Source organism: Cucurbita moschata, unplaced genomic scaffold (assembly GCF_002738365.1).
Source record: "Cucurbita moschata cultivar Rifu unplaced genomic scaffold, Cmos_1.0 Cmo_Scf00032, whole genome shotgun sequence".
Taxonomy (NCBI): Eukaryota; Viridiplantae; Streptophyta; class Magnoliopsida; order Cucurbitales; family Cucurbitaceae; genus Cucurbita; species Cucurbita moschata.
The window spans coordinates 483,420-501,284 of NW_019268548.1; the positions used below are offsets into that span (position 1 = coordinate 483,420).

The 17,865-nt window shown below is 32.7% G+C and overlaps 2 protein-coding genes across 5 annotated transcripts; one reads left to right on the top strand and one right to left on the bottom strand.

Moving 5' to 3' along the window:
- The first annotated feature begins 5,306 nt into the window (after positions 1–5,306).
- Positions 5,307–10,237, top strand: LOC111429960 (SUPPRESSOR OF ABI3-5). 4 transcript variants are annotated; one of them, XM_023066051.1, is made up of 12 exons: positions 5,307–5,405; positions 5,910–6,015; positions 6,119–6,275; positions 6,980–7,034; positions 7,117–7,247; positions 7,327–7,416; positions 7,492–7,584; positions 8,217–8,486; positions 8,596–8,804; positions 9,002–9,226; positions 9,358–9,528; positions 9,850–10,237. In XM_023066051.1, the coding sequence occupies exons 1-11, from the start codon at positions 5,311–5,313 to the stop codon at positions 9,469–9,471; spliced, it is 1,545 nt and encodes a 514-aa protein (XP_022921819.1). In that variant the 5' UTR covers positions 5,307–5,310; the 3' UTR covers positions 9,472–9,528; positions 9,850–10,237. The 4 variants fall into 4 exon arrangements, with proteins under 4 accessions (XP_022921819.1, XP_022921822.1, XP_022921820.1 ...); XM_023066054.1 differs by having other exon boundaries at positions 7,117–7,220; XM_023066052.1 differs by having other exon boundaries at positions 6,122–6,275.
- LOC111429961 (FKBP12-interacting protein of 37 kDa-like) lies at positions 9,589–15,710 on the bottom strand. The gene is made up of 14 exons (XM_023066055.1): positions 15,571–15,710; positions 15,420–15,471; positions 15,273–15,334; positions 15,079–15,146; positions 14,921–14,957; positions 14,110–14,197; positions 13,957–14,021; positions 13,758–13,835; positions 13,413–13,460; positions 12,542–12,595; positions 11,208–11,369; positions 10,953–11,022; positions 10,119–10,174; positions 9,589–10,016 (listed from the first exon to the last, which is right to left on the bottom strand). The coding sequence occupies exons 1-14, from the start codon at positions 15,595–15,597 to the stop codon at positions 9,846–9,848; spliced, it is 1,038 nt and encodes a 345-aa protein (XP_022921823.1). The 5' UTR covers positions 15,598–15,710; the 3' UTR covers positions 9,589–9,845.
- Between the last annotated feature and the right edge of the window lie 2,155 nt (positions 15,711–17,865).

Below are 17,865 nucleotides of genomic sequence, written 5' to 3' on the forward strand. Positions count from 1 at the left end.
TTTTTTTTTTTTTTTTTTTTTTTTTTTTTTTTTTTTTTTTTTTTTTTTTTCTTCTCAAGAATGAAGAAATCCCACCACTATCTTAAAAAGTAATATCCTCTCCCACTTCCTCTTTAAAACTACGAGATTCACGACAATAGAATAGTAAATTAACTCTAAGATAAATTTCTAGATATTTATCCTTTTTAAATGTGACTCCCTGCTAATATGTTTTAGTTCTTTTTTATTTCTTTATTATTAGTTAAATTTATTTTTTTGGCGAAGAATTTGATGAATTTTCGAACGCCTCTAGCTATTCATTTAGATTATGATAAGTTGAAGATGGATGGAACAAGAATCTCACTTAAGCTGATTAATGGATTGATCTGTGTTTATAAATAAAAATATATTTTAATTAGTACTAAATCTTTTAGGGAAATAAAAAATAAAAGTAGGAGAGCATGTAATAGTCAAAATCTACTGTTAGTATATATTGTCAATTTTGGCAGTTAGATATTATTATCAGTCTCACAATTTTTAAATATATCCATTATGGAAAGATTTTTACGCCTTTATAAACACTAAACTAATATGAGATCTTATGACAATAACATACTGTTTTGGAGATTTGTGATTTTGAACATTATCGATAATGAAAAAATAAAAAATAAATAGTGTGTCACTAATTTTGGTGGGTCTTAGATTCCCAATCACGTCGCCTCTTTCAAAATTTTCTCCAAAAAAAAAAAATGAAAAAGAAAAAAATCCTTCACATTTATGCGTCATTTATGCCCTCTTTGTGTTATACGTTTGATCATAATGAATGAAAATGACATCGTCAAACTAAATCACCTATCAAAATCCGCTACGAAGAAAATGCATATTATATCAAGATCATTTTAAGGGCTAAAATATGAGACTATATTAAATATTAAAATGACGTCATGAGCTAGTATATTAGAAATTCTCATTTAATAAAACAACAAACACAAAACTAATGTGTTAGGTAAATTATTGCTTTGCAAGTGTATTTGGACACCGAGATCCACTTGGAATGAATTGATTTTTTTAATAACAAAATTAAGTTTTTTAAGTTGTAATATGATCGATAACGTAGGGAAGGATCATGGGTTTATAATAAAAGAATATTATCTCCATGTGTATGAAGTCTTTTTAGAAACTCAAAGCAAAGGCATAAGAGCCTACGCCCAATATCATATCAAAATTCAACTTTTAAAAAAAAAATTAATTCAAACGTGATTTAATTGATAATTTTTTAATAAACGCATTCCTACCCATTTATCAATTTATTTCCGTCATGATGTGGATAGATTTTTTTTATATATAATATTTTAAATATATAATTGATAACTTCTTTTTAATATAATGTATATTTGGAAGATGTAAAATATAGTAATAAAACAAATAATATTTCAAATAAAAACATAATATAATGTTTAAGGGGTGGATTAGAACAAAGTGAAATATAATTTTCTACCAAAAAAAAAAGATAAATCAAAAAAACAAAAATTAAATTAAGGAAAAAACCCAAATGGACAGATGTCCTCACCGGCTTAATATAAATATATTTTTGACTTTAATTATAATATTTGAATTAATTAATTTTTTTTAATTATGTTGGTAGCTTATAAAATATATTAATTTATTGTGTTTTTTTTAAATAAATATTATATTAAAAAAATGAAAAAATTTAAAATAACTATTTTTAAAAAAGAATATAAATGATAAAAAATAAACCAGTAATTTATCCTCGCCAAAGTTTCCATACAAAACTAATTTACTGTAAAAAATAAATGAAAATTCTATAACAATGTGAAATTAAATAGGTGAAGTGAACCCGACGAAGAAAAATTCTAGAGACACTTGTAGATCTCTATATAGATAGGTGTGCATGAGGTAAGAAATAAATGAGGTACATGCATGTAAATAAGAATAAGAAAAGAAAACAAACAAAAAAGGAGAATAGTTATCAAATAAGTATGCTTCTTAAAAATAACAAATAAATAAATAAATAAAAAGATACGGAGGCATTACAAAATGTGCCCATCGTTAAACTCCGCATTACCACTCTAAGGATCCAAATATAGGATTGCATTGCCATATTTAGAGTCAATAATATCTTATATGATTCTTTTTTTAATTACTAGATACAGAAGACTCTCATAGATCTTATCGGCCTAAATCACATGCTAAAACAAGAATATAAGGTAGGCTATCTTGAGTTATATTACATATTTCTCCTTTGATTTTATTTGTGTTGAGACAGAAGATTTGGTTTGTTTCGTCTTATCTACGTGTTACATCTCAAAGCATAATTGGATCTAAAATCAATGGTATTAAAGTATTTGGGAACGTAACATACCTTTGGAGGGAGGGTATTACTGTTCCTATTTGTTAATGATGTGTGCTAAAATTTTATAATTGTTAAGTTGGACCCCTCTTAGCAATTACTCTAATCTGAAGCAGTAAAGATATCACCGTGGCAATACAGTAATCCACACAAGCGTCGTTATTGTAGCATTAAATTTGGATTTATTTAAAATTGTTGAAGTAGACTTTCTTCTCCATCCAACCACGTGGCAAATTAGTTTATTTTTTAATAATTAAAAAAAAAAAGAGAATGCCACGTTTCTCGTAGTACGCATTTCACCCTAGGAAATAAATGTGGTCACAACGTCGCAGCTATTGATCCCCAAAATAAAGCACTGATTAATACGGATTTCACCTAAGTTTACACTTGGGATCAACACAATACAAGATTGACTTTCCTTAAAATGAGTTTATAAGAATAATAATAATAATAATAATAAGGTAACAAAACAATTCCACGTCACCTCTTTTTGACACGTAATTATTGTTGATTTTCTAGAGTAGACACGTAATTAAGTCAACATTCTTAGTTGGCACTGTCTGGTGGAATTACTAATGTAATTTGTCCCCTTCTTCTTCATTTGCCTTCATTTGACATCTTTACCCTTCAATTTTATGCTTAGGTTGCTGGCTTAAAATGTAATTTTACCTCGTGTTGCGAGCAATGATGCATTAAAAACTATATTATATTATTTTTTAAGTTAAATTACTTTATGTTAGAATAATTTCTTTTAATATTGACTTTTTTTAATAAAAGATATTATCATTATTTAACAACTTTCCATATACACTAACCTTTAATATTAAAATGTTTCTTAATTATTTAAAAAAAAATCTATAATTTATCATTTACATTTTTTTTAATAAATATTAAGATGTTAATGGGTTTCCAAAATTATTTAATTACTACAACTATATAAGAATTTATTTCATAGAAAATAATCAAAATATTATTATTATTTTTTTTAATTTTTTCTCTTTGTGTTTCTTCCCTCTCATCTCTGTTCTCCAAGAAACGGTTTGATTTTGTGTGACAGATCATAATAGTTAATAATTTTCCTTCTATAAAAAAAAAATTATAATAAAGATTGTTTAATTATTTTTATTTGTATTTTAAATTAGTATGAAAACTTGGAAGTTAAAAGACTTCAAAATATAAAACAAACATCTCTTGACACGTGTAAAAAAAATATTTTTGAAGGGTTTAACTTAAACTAAACAATTTAGTCATTAGTCAAATTAAAATGATTAAAATGTGATTTGACAGATATATATTCAAGCATGAGACAATTTGATTAGAAAAAGGAAAAAAATATTCCTCGAAATTACCGAAAAAACCAAAATATTGTAAAATCCACCTAATTTCACAATGACAGATATAATATTCAAAATATATGTAAGATATTATTTTAATATCCTTTCATTATATATTTTATATTTAATTAATTTATATTTTATTTAGTTGTTAATTTGTATCGTATTTGAATATAAATGAGAATACACACATTTCATTCAATTCTATTTCTATTTTTATTTTCCAGAATAGACATTCACAAATATCAGAAATACAATTTAAATAAATAATAAAATTGGTACATCAATAAAATATTAATGGATATTGCCGTAAATAAAAAAAATTAAAATATGTTATATATATATATTATGTTTACTTATAATTTATTGATATATTTAATGTGTTGGAAGGATGATAGGTGAAAAAACGAGAGAGAAGGAAGAAGAGGTGGAAAGTGAAAGTTCGTTGGAAGGAATTAGAAAGGGATTTGGGGCCACAAAATCTGGAGCTCAAGAGTTAAGTTTTGGAGGGGAGGGGACCATTTTTCTGAAATATATTTAAAATTTAATTAATAAGTTGGTGAGGGGTCAGGTTTGGTAATCGGGTCGGAAACGAAGCCCATAAAGTCTACTTGGTCCAGCCGGTCACATTCTACCCTTCCACAAGTGGTCCTCTCTCTACTTACTCCTTCAAAGCCCAATCAACACACCCCATCATATTCATTCTTACCTCTCTCTCTCTCTCTCTTTCTCTCTCTCTCATGGATTCAAAACTTCTTCTACTCAACTACTTAAATGTCATTATGTGAATTAAATTAACTCAATTCATAATAATTATTAGTAATTAATTGTGGGGATAAGCAACAACACTCTTGATTTATAATGAATATTTTTAATAATTAAAAATTAATCTAAACTTTAGAAATATTTTTTTATTTTTATAATTTGACCTTGATTTTATTTAAAATAATATGAAGGAAAATCTCATATTATCATCTACATGTCATAATTAAAAACAAAAAACAAAAAAACCATCAATCTGTGAAGGAACTATTTTACTGTTTATTACAACAAAATAGCAATAATAATAATAAATAAAAGGTCGAAAATAATTACATTAAGTGGAGTAAAGTGATGTAGGATATTAAAAATTGCAATTATAGATGTTAATATATGAAAAATACGTGACACTAATTAATGCCATTTTTGTTGCAATTACCGAATAAATATATTATTAGAATAATTTTCAAAATTATAAAACTGAATATAGTCGTTGAATAAATGTGTTTAGAATAATTTTTAAGATTAAAAATCTAATATCACCTTTCAATAAATGCATTTTTAAGAATAATTTTGAAGGTTGTAGAAAATGAATTGCTCAATTTTAAACTATAAAACCAAATACAATATTCAATTTTAAACTATAAAAACCAAAAAAGAAAAAAGAAAAAAAGAAGAAGGGATTTTGCACTTTAAAATATTTTATTAAAAGAAAAAAAAACAGAGGAAATCGAGCCCATTGGAGTGTTGGGCTTCATAAGGGCCCACAGCTTCGGTCCATTCTAGCCATTTAGAAGCTCAAAACTGGGCCGAATCTTGCGCAATATAAAAGCACGGCGCGGTTAGAAGAAATGGCTCCAAAATACAATGGAGAGTGAGACGCAGTCCGGTTCCGAGGAATTGCAGAATAGTCGATGCTCGTTTGTTTGGGATGAGAATTCGCAGCTGTACTTCCATTCCAGGTTTCTTTAACTATCCTCTCGTATATTGATTTCGTTATGGAATTTTAATGGCCAAATCAACGAGCATTTAGGCAACAATATTTTTGAGAAGGAAATTTGCTATTTCGTAAGTTGCTGATGATTTGAACGATAATTTTATAGATACAGGATTCAAACGAACATTTTAAGATAGTTTCGTAGAAAAGGCTTAATTGATGAGTAATCTTATTGTTCTATAACTTGAAATCATAATCAATTCGTAGTAATTTTGTTGATCTTCTTGTTTAATACATGGCGATTTAATATACTGAATAAAAACATTTGTCCTATATCAAACTGTTAGATGCTCAGTGTGCCGGTATCTTCACACAGTTTCTTCTAACCTGTGCGAAATTTTTTCGTACTGTTAGTCTGTTATTTCTTCACGAAGATTGTTCGCCGAATTTCAACATTTCTGCTTCCGTGTTGTCATTTCAACTTCATTTTCTACTACAAATTGTTACTTACTTGCGTTACTTCCGGCAGTAGTGGATTTTATCACGATCCTGTTGCCGGTTGGTATTACAGCAGTCGAGATGGTTCGTATTACAAATTCGAAAACGGAAGCTATGTGCTGCTTCAGATGAACGAGGTATCGTAACTTGGTTGTTTATATGGTTATACTTATTGCTTTTCATATTCCCTGTGATCTTCCTTCGTTCTATAATTAATTCTTTGCCTTCTGAACATTGTAGCAGGATGAAGAATGTAAGACATATCCTGATGATCCTGTTAAAGGCGAACCATGCAGACAAGTGTGTATTAGCGGCAGCGAGGATCACTCTTCATTTGAGGCCAGTGAAATTGATACTTCTAACTGCAAAGGAAGTGTTGGTGACGGACTACCATTAGGTAAGTTATCAATGCATGTAAACGTTCTTCAGCCAATTATGCTGCAGCTGCTTCGTTTTCATTTCGATATCAAGTTTGGCTGTCAACAAAGAGATGCTAATTCTATCGTTCTGGCTAATAGACCTAATTGATTGCAGTTTCGAGTAAAAGTTTCATTTGGCTTGTTTGGACCAGTAACTTGTATGCTTTGGATGACCTTAAATATGCATCTTATATTGATCCAGACATTGTTATTTATAAAATGCTTCAGGATTCATTAATTTCCAAATGTGAATACTGTTTAATATCTTCGTTAAGGTAGATGGTTGGAGTGAACTTTGCCTTTGTTAAATTGCGGACATATATATTTTGTATTTAAATTACATGGTAAGGCATGGTAGATCTCTTTATTTTGACTTCAATATCTCATCTGTGCCCCTACTACTTGCCGAGTTTATACCATCTCAAAAGGTAGATATTTCGAAGTTTTTAAAACTCCACTGCCATTTGCTGCAACACCGTTGATGTTGTTGCTTCCATGACTACGCCTACAGCAATATCCCTCTAGTTGGCTGTGAATGAACATTTGACGACCTTCAGTAAATGGATGAAGGATAACTGTACACATATTACTAAGGAAGCTTTATTATTTCAACAGCTCTTAATGCAGCCGATGTTGTCTTTAGTGCTTACAAATAATGTACCAATTATTTTGTGTTTAACAGAAGTAGCAGAGGGCATTGGTGGTCATGAGCACGAGAATCCTCCCACATCTTTGTGGTATACTACATTTGGATGAGATGCTAATTCACTTTGTAGTTGTTTTTTGTTCTCTCTTTCATATACACTTTCACCTTTTTAGGTTGGAAGATACGCTTATTGATCTTTTTTTGTCCGGTTATTCCAATTCAGAAGTCATAGCCACTAATGACAGCATATCACCTACACCTTCAACGACTAATCATGGTAATAACTTTCAGTCATCAAGTAATGGTGTGTTCAAACTCTTCTCATGAAGTTAAGGCAATTTCATGGTTTTCATGAAATCAGAATGACTTTGGTTGTGGTACAGGCTATAGCGATACCCAAATGATGGAAGGTGAACCGTTCCAAGATGACAATCGTTCAATTGTGAATTCAAACAAAAGAGTATTAGATGGAGGTAATGCGGCCTCACTAGTTGAGAAAGTAATTTAATTACTACTGTGAAACTAGAATGACTTTGATTGTGGTTCAGGCTATGATGATACTCAGAGAATGGAAGGCGAGCGGCTCCAAGACGAAAATCATACTATATTGAATCCAAACGAAAGTGTATTATTAGATGAAGGTAATACGACTCTGCTATCATTTTGAAATTAGAAAATATGAACAACTAGGTTATCAGGTGAGTAGAATACGCAATACTAATTCTTTTTACCATCAGCATCAACACATGATTTTATGATTGAAATGTTACTCTACTAACAAATTTTAATTATATTTTATATCATCAGATTGTTAGTTCTTTTTCAAAATGTTAATGTACAGTTTTATGTACTATTAATTAAATATTACACTGTAGATGACATATTTTTTAATAAGAAACAAGGCAATTAAATTGATCACAGTAAGGGAGAGCCCAAGGACAGGAGTAGAGAAAACCCCCTCCCAAAGAGGACCTATTAAAAAAAGGCTTTTCAACTTCTAATAATCAATAGAAAGACTGTAATTACAAATGAAACTTTTTGAGTTGTGCTCCACCAAGAAGCCAGAAGCCATATGCTGGATACTATGAACAAAAGAATCCTCAATTATAATCGTCTCTAAAGAACTATTATACACAATTACATTATTGCTTTTTTGCTTCAGCCAACTTTTCTTTTCCAGTATGTAATCTCGTGAAAGACTTATAGGAGATTAAATGTACGGTGCCATAATATATTATCATATCATTGAATATCTTGTCCATTTTTCTTTAAGGTGTGTCCACGGATGAAGATAACTGGAGAGCCCAGTATGGCCAAGTCACTAATTATGGGGAAGCAATTCCCAAACTCTCTGTCATGGATATCTGGGACTGGTCGACAGTGATGGAGTCCAGGACAGGGGGAAAGGGCAAAGTTATGAGGTTGGTTGGAAGACTGGTGAGGAAGTCTGCAAAGCTTCATCCTTCGGTGTCTTCGAACGGTGCTCTTCTTAAAACAGCTCCAGTATGTGAAGTACACTTAGATTTGGTACGAGTTGCAACCGGTAAGATAAATGTCTCTTTAATATGCATATTTCTAAATCCTTGGTCTGCTTTACCAGTTTCTTTTTCTTCTTTCTTTCCATTCTATGGCAACCTGAAATTTACTTTCAGGGAAAATCTACAAGTTACATAATCCTAGTAAGAAGTATTTGACGTCCATGTCAACTTTTGATTCATCCAACCCTACAAAAGACTGGGGTTTCCCCGATTTATTAGATAGGCCAACCGATCTCACTAATAACGAGGCAAAAGTTGCAAGCACAGGCACTGTTAGCATGTCTGCATCTACGTTGGTAGACAATCTCTCTGTGACTGTAAAGGTAAACTTTATATTACAGAGCAAGTCAAATATCTCTACGACCCTGTTTGACATGTTTTGTTTCTAATCGGCAAAGCTTGACCTCAGATGCAGAACTGGTGTTAAGAATTTAAAGCAAATAAATTCTTTCTTATTAATAATGCTCGGTCATTCTGCTAGATCTTGGCTTACATCCAAATTACCTTTGTACAATCTTAGGGTTCAAGCCAAAATCAATATAGAGACAGAGCTGCTGAGAGAAGAGTCCTTCATGGTGGTTTTGGTGTTGGTCCTGGGCAGAAGAATTCAGCTACTGATCATGGTGATCTAACATCATCACCCCCTTATGGCTATTCCGAGAGCAGTCCAGCTGAAGCCTTGAATATCTCATTTGGAGAAGGTAGTTACGCACGAAAAATCTTAATAACCATGGGGTGGAAAGAGGTCTGTCATATCTATCCTTGGCACTTTTTTTGGAGTGGTTCAAATGATTCCCGTTTGATTTTTAGGCCTGTATCTAAATATCTCAAAACGACTTTAAAAATACCAAGACGCTCATTTTTAATGGCCGACAGGGAGAGGGTCTTGGCAACAGCATGAAGGGCATGGTGGAACCACTTCAAGCTGTTGGAAATATTGGAAATGCTGGATTGGGCTGGCCTCAGGGAACCAAAAAACTCGACATCTAGTAATAATTTCTCAATTTGACCTTTACACTGTCAAGAGAGGCTTCTCCAGAAGTGATTGTAAGTCTCACTGTGGCCTTATCTCTCAAATTATGACCATATCCTGAATAACAATGATAATAGGAAATATAAATGTTGTGCTTTTTTCACATTTTACCTAAGATGAAATATAAATAACCATAAGTAAAATTAATCCTGATTTTCACCCCTTTAGTAGAGCCGAGACACCTTCACTGTTCTCCCATAAAACATACTGTACTTAAAGTAGCTGATAAATAAAATGTCACGGTAAGGAAATTGAATGTCATATACAGGAGGAAAACTTAGATTAACTTAGATTTGATCTGTTACAAAATTTTGATATCATCTATTTGATCTCAGCTTTCAGCGTCGCCAGAAATCATAGCCTCGTCTTTGGGCAGATTCTCGGTAGGTGGTGAATCAGCCTTATCATCCTCGACTATTGGGCTCTTCGGCTGTTCTAAAGTTTCCTTCAAGATTTGAAGCTCGCGGTCCTTCTCGGCTAGTTTCTCTTGCAAAACGATAACCTGAATTTCCATGAAGGAAGAATAAACAAAAGAAACCGATAAAATAGAAATCACAATTGACAAAGAACTTAGCAACAGACGTATAATAGGGATGGTGACTACCAATTCGTTTGATCTCTCAACGTCATTTGTCAGCCCTTCCATATGTTTCTGCAAGGCTGCTCAGAGTTGAGGTATGGACATTAGTTAAGCAGGCAACAAGGCTATTTTAATTTACCATCAAAGTACAGACGGAATAATAATTGAATTTCATTTTGGTCCATTTGATAAGATAATATTATTTGGTGTTTCGAATTTTTTACTTCTAAAAATTATAAGCTTGTAAGTCCTATTTTCTTTCAATGCTTTCAATAACCCAACCTTAAATTTACATAATTCACTTTCTACCAATGTTTTTAAAAACCCAACCTAAATTTATATCATTCACTTTCTACCAATGTCTTTAAAAACCCGACCTAAATTTATATCATTCATTTTCAACCAATTTTTTTAGAAACCCAACCTAAATTAATATCATTCACTTTCTACCAATGTTTTTAAAAACCCGACCTAAATTTAAATCGTTCACTTTCTACCAATGTTTTTAAAAACCCATCCTAAATTTAAATCATTCACTTTCTTCCAATGTTTTTAAAAACTGGACCTAAATTTATATCATTCACTTTCTACCAATGTTTTTAAAAACTCAACCTAAATTTATATCATTCACTTTCTACCAATGTTTTTAAAATCCCAACCTAAATTTAAAAACGAAAAAATTAGTTTTTAAAAAGTACTTTTTGTTTTCAGATTTTGACTAAGAATCGAGGGAGGAAACCGGCAAAAAAAAAGTTAAAATATAAAAATTCAAAAACGAAAACCTGATAACTTGAAAATAGAAAAGCTGCAGAGGGAACCTCAAGCAACAGAAACGGGCATTTCCCGATAGTTACAGACCTTCGTATTGACTTCTAAGTTCTGTATTTTGGGATTTCTGCAAGGCAAGCTTCATTCCTAATTCATGCATCTGCAGTCAAAGGGGAGGCGTGATTGATCACAAACGCATAGACTACAAAAATTCATGAGACCAAATCTATATATATATTTTTCCAAATAGAGTAATAAGATGGTTAAAAAGTGAAAATAGGAATGTCAGGTGACATGGTCGAAATACAAATTCAGAATAGCCACGAAGTTAATTAGTGGTCATACCTTTCCTTCAGCAGCTTGATTTCCTATCTCCTCATTTTCTTCTTGCAGAGTCCTGCATTTAGCCATTAGCATTTTACCCATCTTGCTAGACGGAGTAAAACTGACTGCGGCAATGTTATCTTGCAACTCCTTCACCTTTTTGTCTTTTTCTTCCACCAAGTTCTGCATGTCATCAAGCTTGTAATTAATTGTATGTGATAACATATGATTAAAATATAATTGATGAGAGCTAATCTAGGGGGATGTAAATCATGTTATTGGCCTACATATCTCAGCCGTTCTGGGGAGACAATCCGACATTTCCTGTTTTAGGGAAGACAAATGGAGAAAATGACACTCAAATTCAAAGCAAATTGAGGAGATGGATCTTAAAAATCTGACTTTATCTAGGAATGGGTCCATAGAGGGTGGCGAACAATGGGTTAACTGGACATACGTAAAACTTGTTTCCAGTTAAATTAATAATAATACTAATAATAGGTAAGGTAAACTAGAACACACAATGCTTTCTCGAGACAAGATTTAGCCACTCGGGAACAAAATTCAGCAACCTTACTCTCTGTCTCTCTGAAGATTTTTCAACATGCTCGCTGTTTTTTAAGCACGAGGGAAGTGTGAATTTCCACAGGCCATTCCTCTAGTACGACCATAACAAGATGGCTCCTTTCAGCTTCTGGGTGTTTCTCAATTAACTCACTAAGACTCCCTCATCTAGGAGGAGACTACTCTTTCCACAATGACTATATTGCTATTCATTAGCCCACAATTTAATTCAACTGTCTCACCGTTTTTTTTCCTTTCCCTTTTTTTTGGGGGCAGGAGGGTCTAAAAAGGTAGAAAACTAGATTTCAAAACAGTTCTGACAAACCCCTCAAATCCCCTCATAACCCTATAATCTAAACAAGCTGTGGGCCTCTTAGGAGTTTTAGAGGGATTGAAAGATTTGATGATGCACTTTGCGAGTTGGTTAGATTTAGCTTTGCGTTATAGGTGTCCGTTAATTCGGCTTTTTATAATTACCAACTTGGTCTTATGCCTTTAGATTGGGGTCCTTTCTTGTAATAGGGTTGGAGCTCTTTTGGTGGGCTTGTTTATAGTATGTCCCAAGATAAAAGCTTGGTTTCTTATTACAAAAAATTAAATCTTGCCAAGAATGGAACATGGAACATGAAGAAAGGATAGATAAATGACAAATGCTAAGATCATTAACACAAAAATATGTGGTGGTCATACGATAATTATCCTGGTTAAGCTTTTAGACCATCTTGCTTGAATGAAAAATATAAGAGGAAAGTATCAACGAGATAAATTTTCATAGAGCATGTAAAACAGACCTTCAGACGAGTAAACTCTTCATGTATTGCAGGATCTAACAATAATCTCCTTGCCTGTTGAAGTTAGTGGTACGCAAGTTAGTAAAACTTGGAGAGTAGTGATTTTCCAACGTAAAGGCAAAAGGTCTATGTCTACAAACAAAATGAAGTAATAATTGAAGTTGAAGGTTTTTAAATCTGATATTACACATCACAGTAAGCATGTTTAAGCAAATTATTTAAATGTTACGAAAATAGATAAAAAGTTGTATTTGTTTAAATAGCTTTACTCATCCATCGAAAATTATTTTGTTAACTAAACAAAAGCATCCTGTAGCAGACGTGAATCAATAAACTTAAACAGTTATTTACAAATCTTAAAGAGGCAATTGATCTTTTGATCAAATTGGCTTTTCCTCCACCTCCACCTCCAATAATTTTCAAAGAGACCCAAGGTCAGCGAAAGACAATAAAGTTTTTTAACTGTAGGGTTTTGCGCCTAGAGGCTTGAATTTAGGATCTTGGAAAGAATTTTCGAACACTTGAGGCCCTTCTTATTAGGGCCACCTTGGTATATAGTCAAAATGGTTAGTCACCTCTACTCACATTCAAGACATTTACCATTGAGACAGAAACTAACGGTTCCATAGCTTAACAAAAGTATAAGAAGAAGAACAACCCTATGGAATATTCTCATCAATCAACTAAATCTAGCGAAGATAAACACATCAATATTTTGGTTCAAATATTACTTATAGAAGGAAAAGCTGAAAGGAAAAGGCATATTAGAAAAGGCTATGAAAGTACATGAAAAGACAACCAAATTGTGCCATATTGAATACTAATGCACTTCTACAGTAATAATAATAACATTTAAAGTTTTTTTTAGTACCTGCATTGATGGTGGCTTCAGCTGTGCTTTCAAGTCCCGGACTGCAGCCTGGATATTTTAACAAAATTAGAAAAGCATGATCTCAAAAGTACTCAAAGAAACCAAAGTTGTGAAGTGGTAAATGAAGACAGAAGGAAATTGTGAAACAAGATGCAAATGGAAGGGTAATAAAGATAATATGGTTTGGTTTGCATCTGTACCAAGCCATATTAGTAATTTAAGACTTAGCACGACAAACAAAATATATTACATTTTTATTATCTAAATACCTCACATATTCCATAGTAGAAGCAAATAAAAGATTATCTATCATTAAGTCTAAAAGGAAAGAAACGCAAAACTAGCCTTCAACTCTGCAATCTCCTGCTCTCGTTTTGCAAAAGTAACAATAAAAGCAGCTTCCTTCTTCTTTGCCTTTTCTAGCTGAAGGATGAAACACATGTTACATTTTTGCATGACAAGATATCACATTCCTGGCTGAAAAGCATTATTATGTTCCAAAAGAGAATCTACGCAACCAAACATGAAAAAATAATCAACAAACCTGGTCTCTTGCAGACTCCTCTGATGACTTCAGGGATTGAAGATAATTGACCACATATTTAGGTTCTACACAGAAACGTCAATTGTTTCACGATGAGCAGTTCAAATAGGATGACAAAACAAAAGTGCATATCTCAGAGTTCAACAGGCTAACCAGGGGAAGACCCAGCAGGAATGAAATTCTCGTTCTGAAATGAAGAAATCCACTTCTGAATCTCAGACTTAGCAGTTTCAAGCTCTGTCTGAAACCAAGGTCAATCCAGTAAGTAATTAAACTTTATATACGAACATCCTTGCATAATGCTTCTGTAAATAGTAAGTAGCTATCCAAACTCAATGTGAGAATGGTAGTAGGCTACAGATCATAGTGATTTCAACAATCGCATGAAATGTTCGAGGCCATTGTATGGCTACATGAGCATCAGCTTCGTTTCCAGAGCCCTTAGTGAGGATTACTAAATCTACTGAACAGGTTTGTTAAGCTTTGAATAAAAGTTTCATGGATTACAAGCATCCTACTTAACTTTCTTCGGAACTTGCATACTCTTTAGTTTCTTTTGGAGAATTACCAAGAGTAATAGCTAGTTTACAAGTTTTTATTGGATTATTTCATTAGATTCAAGAAGTATTTTGATTGTTATTCAATAGAATTTTACGTAGATTAGATCTCTCTAAGTAAGCATACACTACCATATGGTTTTAGGTTATGCGTTTCATTAAATTTTAAAACATGAAGAAGTTTGATATTAAAACGGCAAGATGCTGAATATCAGGTACTGAATGACAAGACAGTAGAATTTCTATTATTAGATTCATAGGCATCCATCAAATATAAAGATCCAAAGGATCGATGAGTCTGCAAGCAAGACTAAGACACATTCATGAGAAAACTGAACAAACGCAGCGAATGTCTGGCAGTGAAGAATGAAGACAAGGAGACATGCTAAGATAACCAAAAAACATACCCGGCATGTTGCAAGCGTATCCTCGCAGCTTTTCAGACTGCACGCGAAGTTTCAGAATAAATAAATTTACATGAGGAAATCGAAGGCTCGGTGCCTTTCAACAGTGCGCATTTAAGATATTTCGAAATATTTATCAATCACCGAAAATAATACAATACCTCTCTCGAAGAGACAGAATCATTCCTGTCGCTACACCTGGAGCAGTTTCTTCTACTTTAGAGTTAGCCTACATTGAAGCAATTAGCGTTAACCACAAATCAACATCACATCGAACATTAAATAAAGTGAAGATCGAGCAATAACGCAAGCTCAAGAGGAAAACTAGCGAATCAGGTAGATAAGGTAGAAATACCTTTTTGGAGCCAAAGAAGTCGTCCTCGTCATCTTCAAGATCTCCAAAACCTCTCTTATTTCCTACGTTTTCATAAACATAACATTAAATCAGTAAACACAGGCCAATCACACGCCAATGATTCGTTTCAAGGAACGCAAAGTGAACCTGAATGCCTATTGCTGTGCGTTCCAGTGAAGTCGCCTCCAAAATCATCATCCTGAACAAGTGAAGAAATCAAATAGAAACTCTGAGAAACAAACCTCTAGAACTCGCGTAAAAGAACACGGAGCAGTGAACATAAGTCGGAGAAACTAACATCATCGAGATGAGCGTGCGACGCCATGGAATGAAAACCCTAGGAAACTGAGCTTCTCACCAGCAAATGCAACAAAGAACCGCGAGCACTGCAAATGTTAGCGAGGGAAGCTAGCTGAGAGAATTAAATCCAAAAACGAACGGCGATGTCACATCCATAAAAACAGTATATGTATCATTCGGCTTCTCTCAAAGGCCGGGTATTGGCCTACTAAGGCCCAAAATCTTTTAACAAGCCCAGTTTGGGGACTAACGGCCCAACGAAATATTAAGGCCATAAGCCCATCCTACTTCTATCATATATTGAAGTACCTCTTTCCCAAGTACTTTTGGAAAAGCACCAGTTAATATTCTTCTTATTATTAATAGCATTTTAAATATTTATTTATTATTTTCAAAATTAATTTTATATTAATTATTACTAAATTAATTTTATTTAAAGAAAGCAAAGGAATACAAAGTGGAGGCTTAATGGTAATTTTAGAGTACTCTTAAAGTAACTTTTATCCCTTTTTTCTATTCGGTAATTCTTTTTCTTTCATGTTAACGAAAAGCAACTATAAAAGTTTTTTTTTTCTTTTTACCGTTCAAGGATAAAAAAAAAGAAATTAACCTCCGTAATTATCAGTATTTTAATTCTAAATTATTATTTTGATGAGAAAATAAAAAATAAAAAACACACTTAGACAGCGATTTTAATATGATCTCTCGCTCCCTTCAATGTCGGCAAGGAGGGAGTATGCTAAGTTTAAGAATAACAAAAATCATATGAATCATTCTCTATTTTATATTAATTAAAACCTTTTTCGTTTTTATAATTTTAAATTAAAACCACTTTTTGTTTAGATATGTTCATACGTAAAGACAAACAACCTTTAGCCTAAAATCTGACTGACGACACAGAGATCGGGCAAAGATTAAAATCGTTTAATTAAAAGCTTAATATATTGGTTAAGACGTGAATGGCTCAAATAAAATAATAATAATAATAGTAATTCATTATTATTACTAATAATTGATATCCGCATAGACTATCATATTACTAATAATAATCTACACGTTAGATGAGTCATCAAAGGCATACATGGACTTTTGCTCTGTCCCCATTCTGGCCCGTGATTGACTCATGCCTTGCGGGACCCACCTGTGGGCCTACGTGGTCTCCCACGATTGGCGAGTAGCACGTGCGGGCTAAGCGCCCAACCAATTTAATATCATTATCTCTTTGGGAAAATGAAGATAATAACTTTTCCAAAAATCTTATGGTTAACCAGAAAATGGGTTTACGGTCAGAATCCAACTAGAATGGGTTAGTGTACCACTTGACCATTAGCATTGTTTTTAAAGGGTTTTTTTTTTTTTTTTCATATTTAAAATTTTATAATGTCATTTTTAGCCTTTATCGATCTTTTTGGTCATTAAATTTATTTTTCGGGATATCGTTTAGAAAAGTCACTAGAAGACGTATTCACTACCGAAGGAGAGGAATCAAGGGTTTGGAAAATTCATCTCAATTTACGAGTTCATTTTTTATTCTCTCGACCAATTTTACGAGAAGCAAGTCCAGAGGGCTCTATCTCCGAACATTTTATCCTTGTGAGATCCCACCTCAGTTGGAAAAAGGAACAAAACATTCCTTATGAAGGGGTGGAAATCACTCCCTAGAAAACATATTTTAAAACTGTGAGACTGACGACAATACGTAACGAGCTAAAACGGACAATATCTGCTCATAATGGACTTGGAGTGTTGAAATCGATTGGTGTGTCAGCGAGAACGCTGGCCTCCATGGGGTAAATTATGAGATCTTAAATTTGTTGGAGAGGGGAACAAAATATTTCTGATAAGGATATAAAAACATCTCCCTAGTAAACACATCTTAAAATTGTGAGGCTGACGGTAATACGTAACGGGATAAGACGAACAATATTTCCTAACAGTGGACTTGGGTTGTTACAGTCCTCACCCGATCGATGTCATTGCTAAATTCTCCGGGACGCAAACCCAGTTGGTTGGTGTGTGTAAGAAGAAAGAAGTGAAGATGATTAAGTCTTAAAAGTGTTTAGAAATTTTGTCAAACGTCAAGAAAGGGAAGACAAGGCAGAGAGAATGGTGGGATTGGTTTTTGTCTACATGTTTCTCGTAGTTCACCCATTCCCCCTCCAATTACTCAAAAAAATTATAGATTAAATAAATAATACAAATATTGTTTATATTTTATTTTTATTTAAAATCATAACCATTTTCTTAAATTCAAACATTAATGCAATTTTAAAAAAATAAAAAATAAAACATA

Bases quoted from the DNA above. Each gene is read 5' to 3' on its own strand.
- LOC111429960 (XM_023066051.1), top strand. From the start codon at position 5,311: ATGGAGAGTGAGACGCAGTCCGGTTCCGAGGAATTGCAGAATAGTCGA. The intron at 7,035-7,116 runs GTATACTACATT...TCACCTTTTTAG, and splicing joins AATCCTCCCACATCTTTGTG to GTTGGAAGATACGCTTATTG. The intron at 8,487-8,595 runs GTAAGATAAATG...ATTTACTTTCAG, and splicing joins TTTGGTACGAGTTGCAACCG to GGAAAATCTACAAGTTACAT.
- LOC111429961 (XM_023066055.1), bottom strand. From the start codon at position 15,597: ATGGCGTCGCACGCTCATCTCGATGAT. The intron at 14,022-14,109 runs GTTAGCCTGTTG...GTTTCTGTGTAG, and splicing joins TCCTGCTGGGTCTTCCCCTG to AACCTAAATATGTGGTCAAT. The intron at 11,370-12,541 runs GTCTGTTTTACA...GATGACATGCAG, and splicing joins AAGAGTTTACTCGTCTGAAG to AACTTGGTGGAAGAAAAAGA.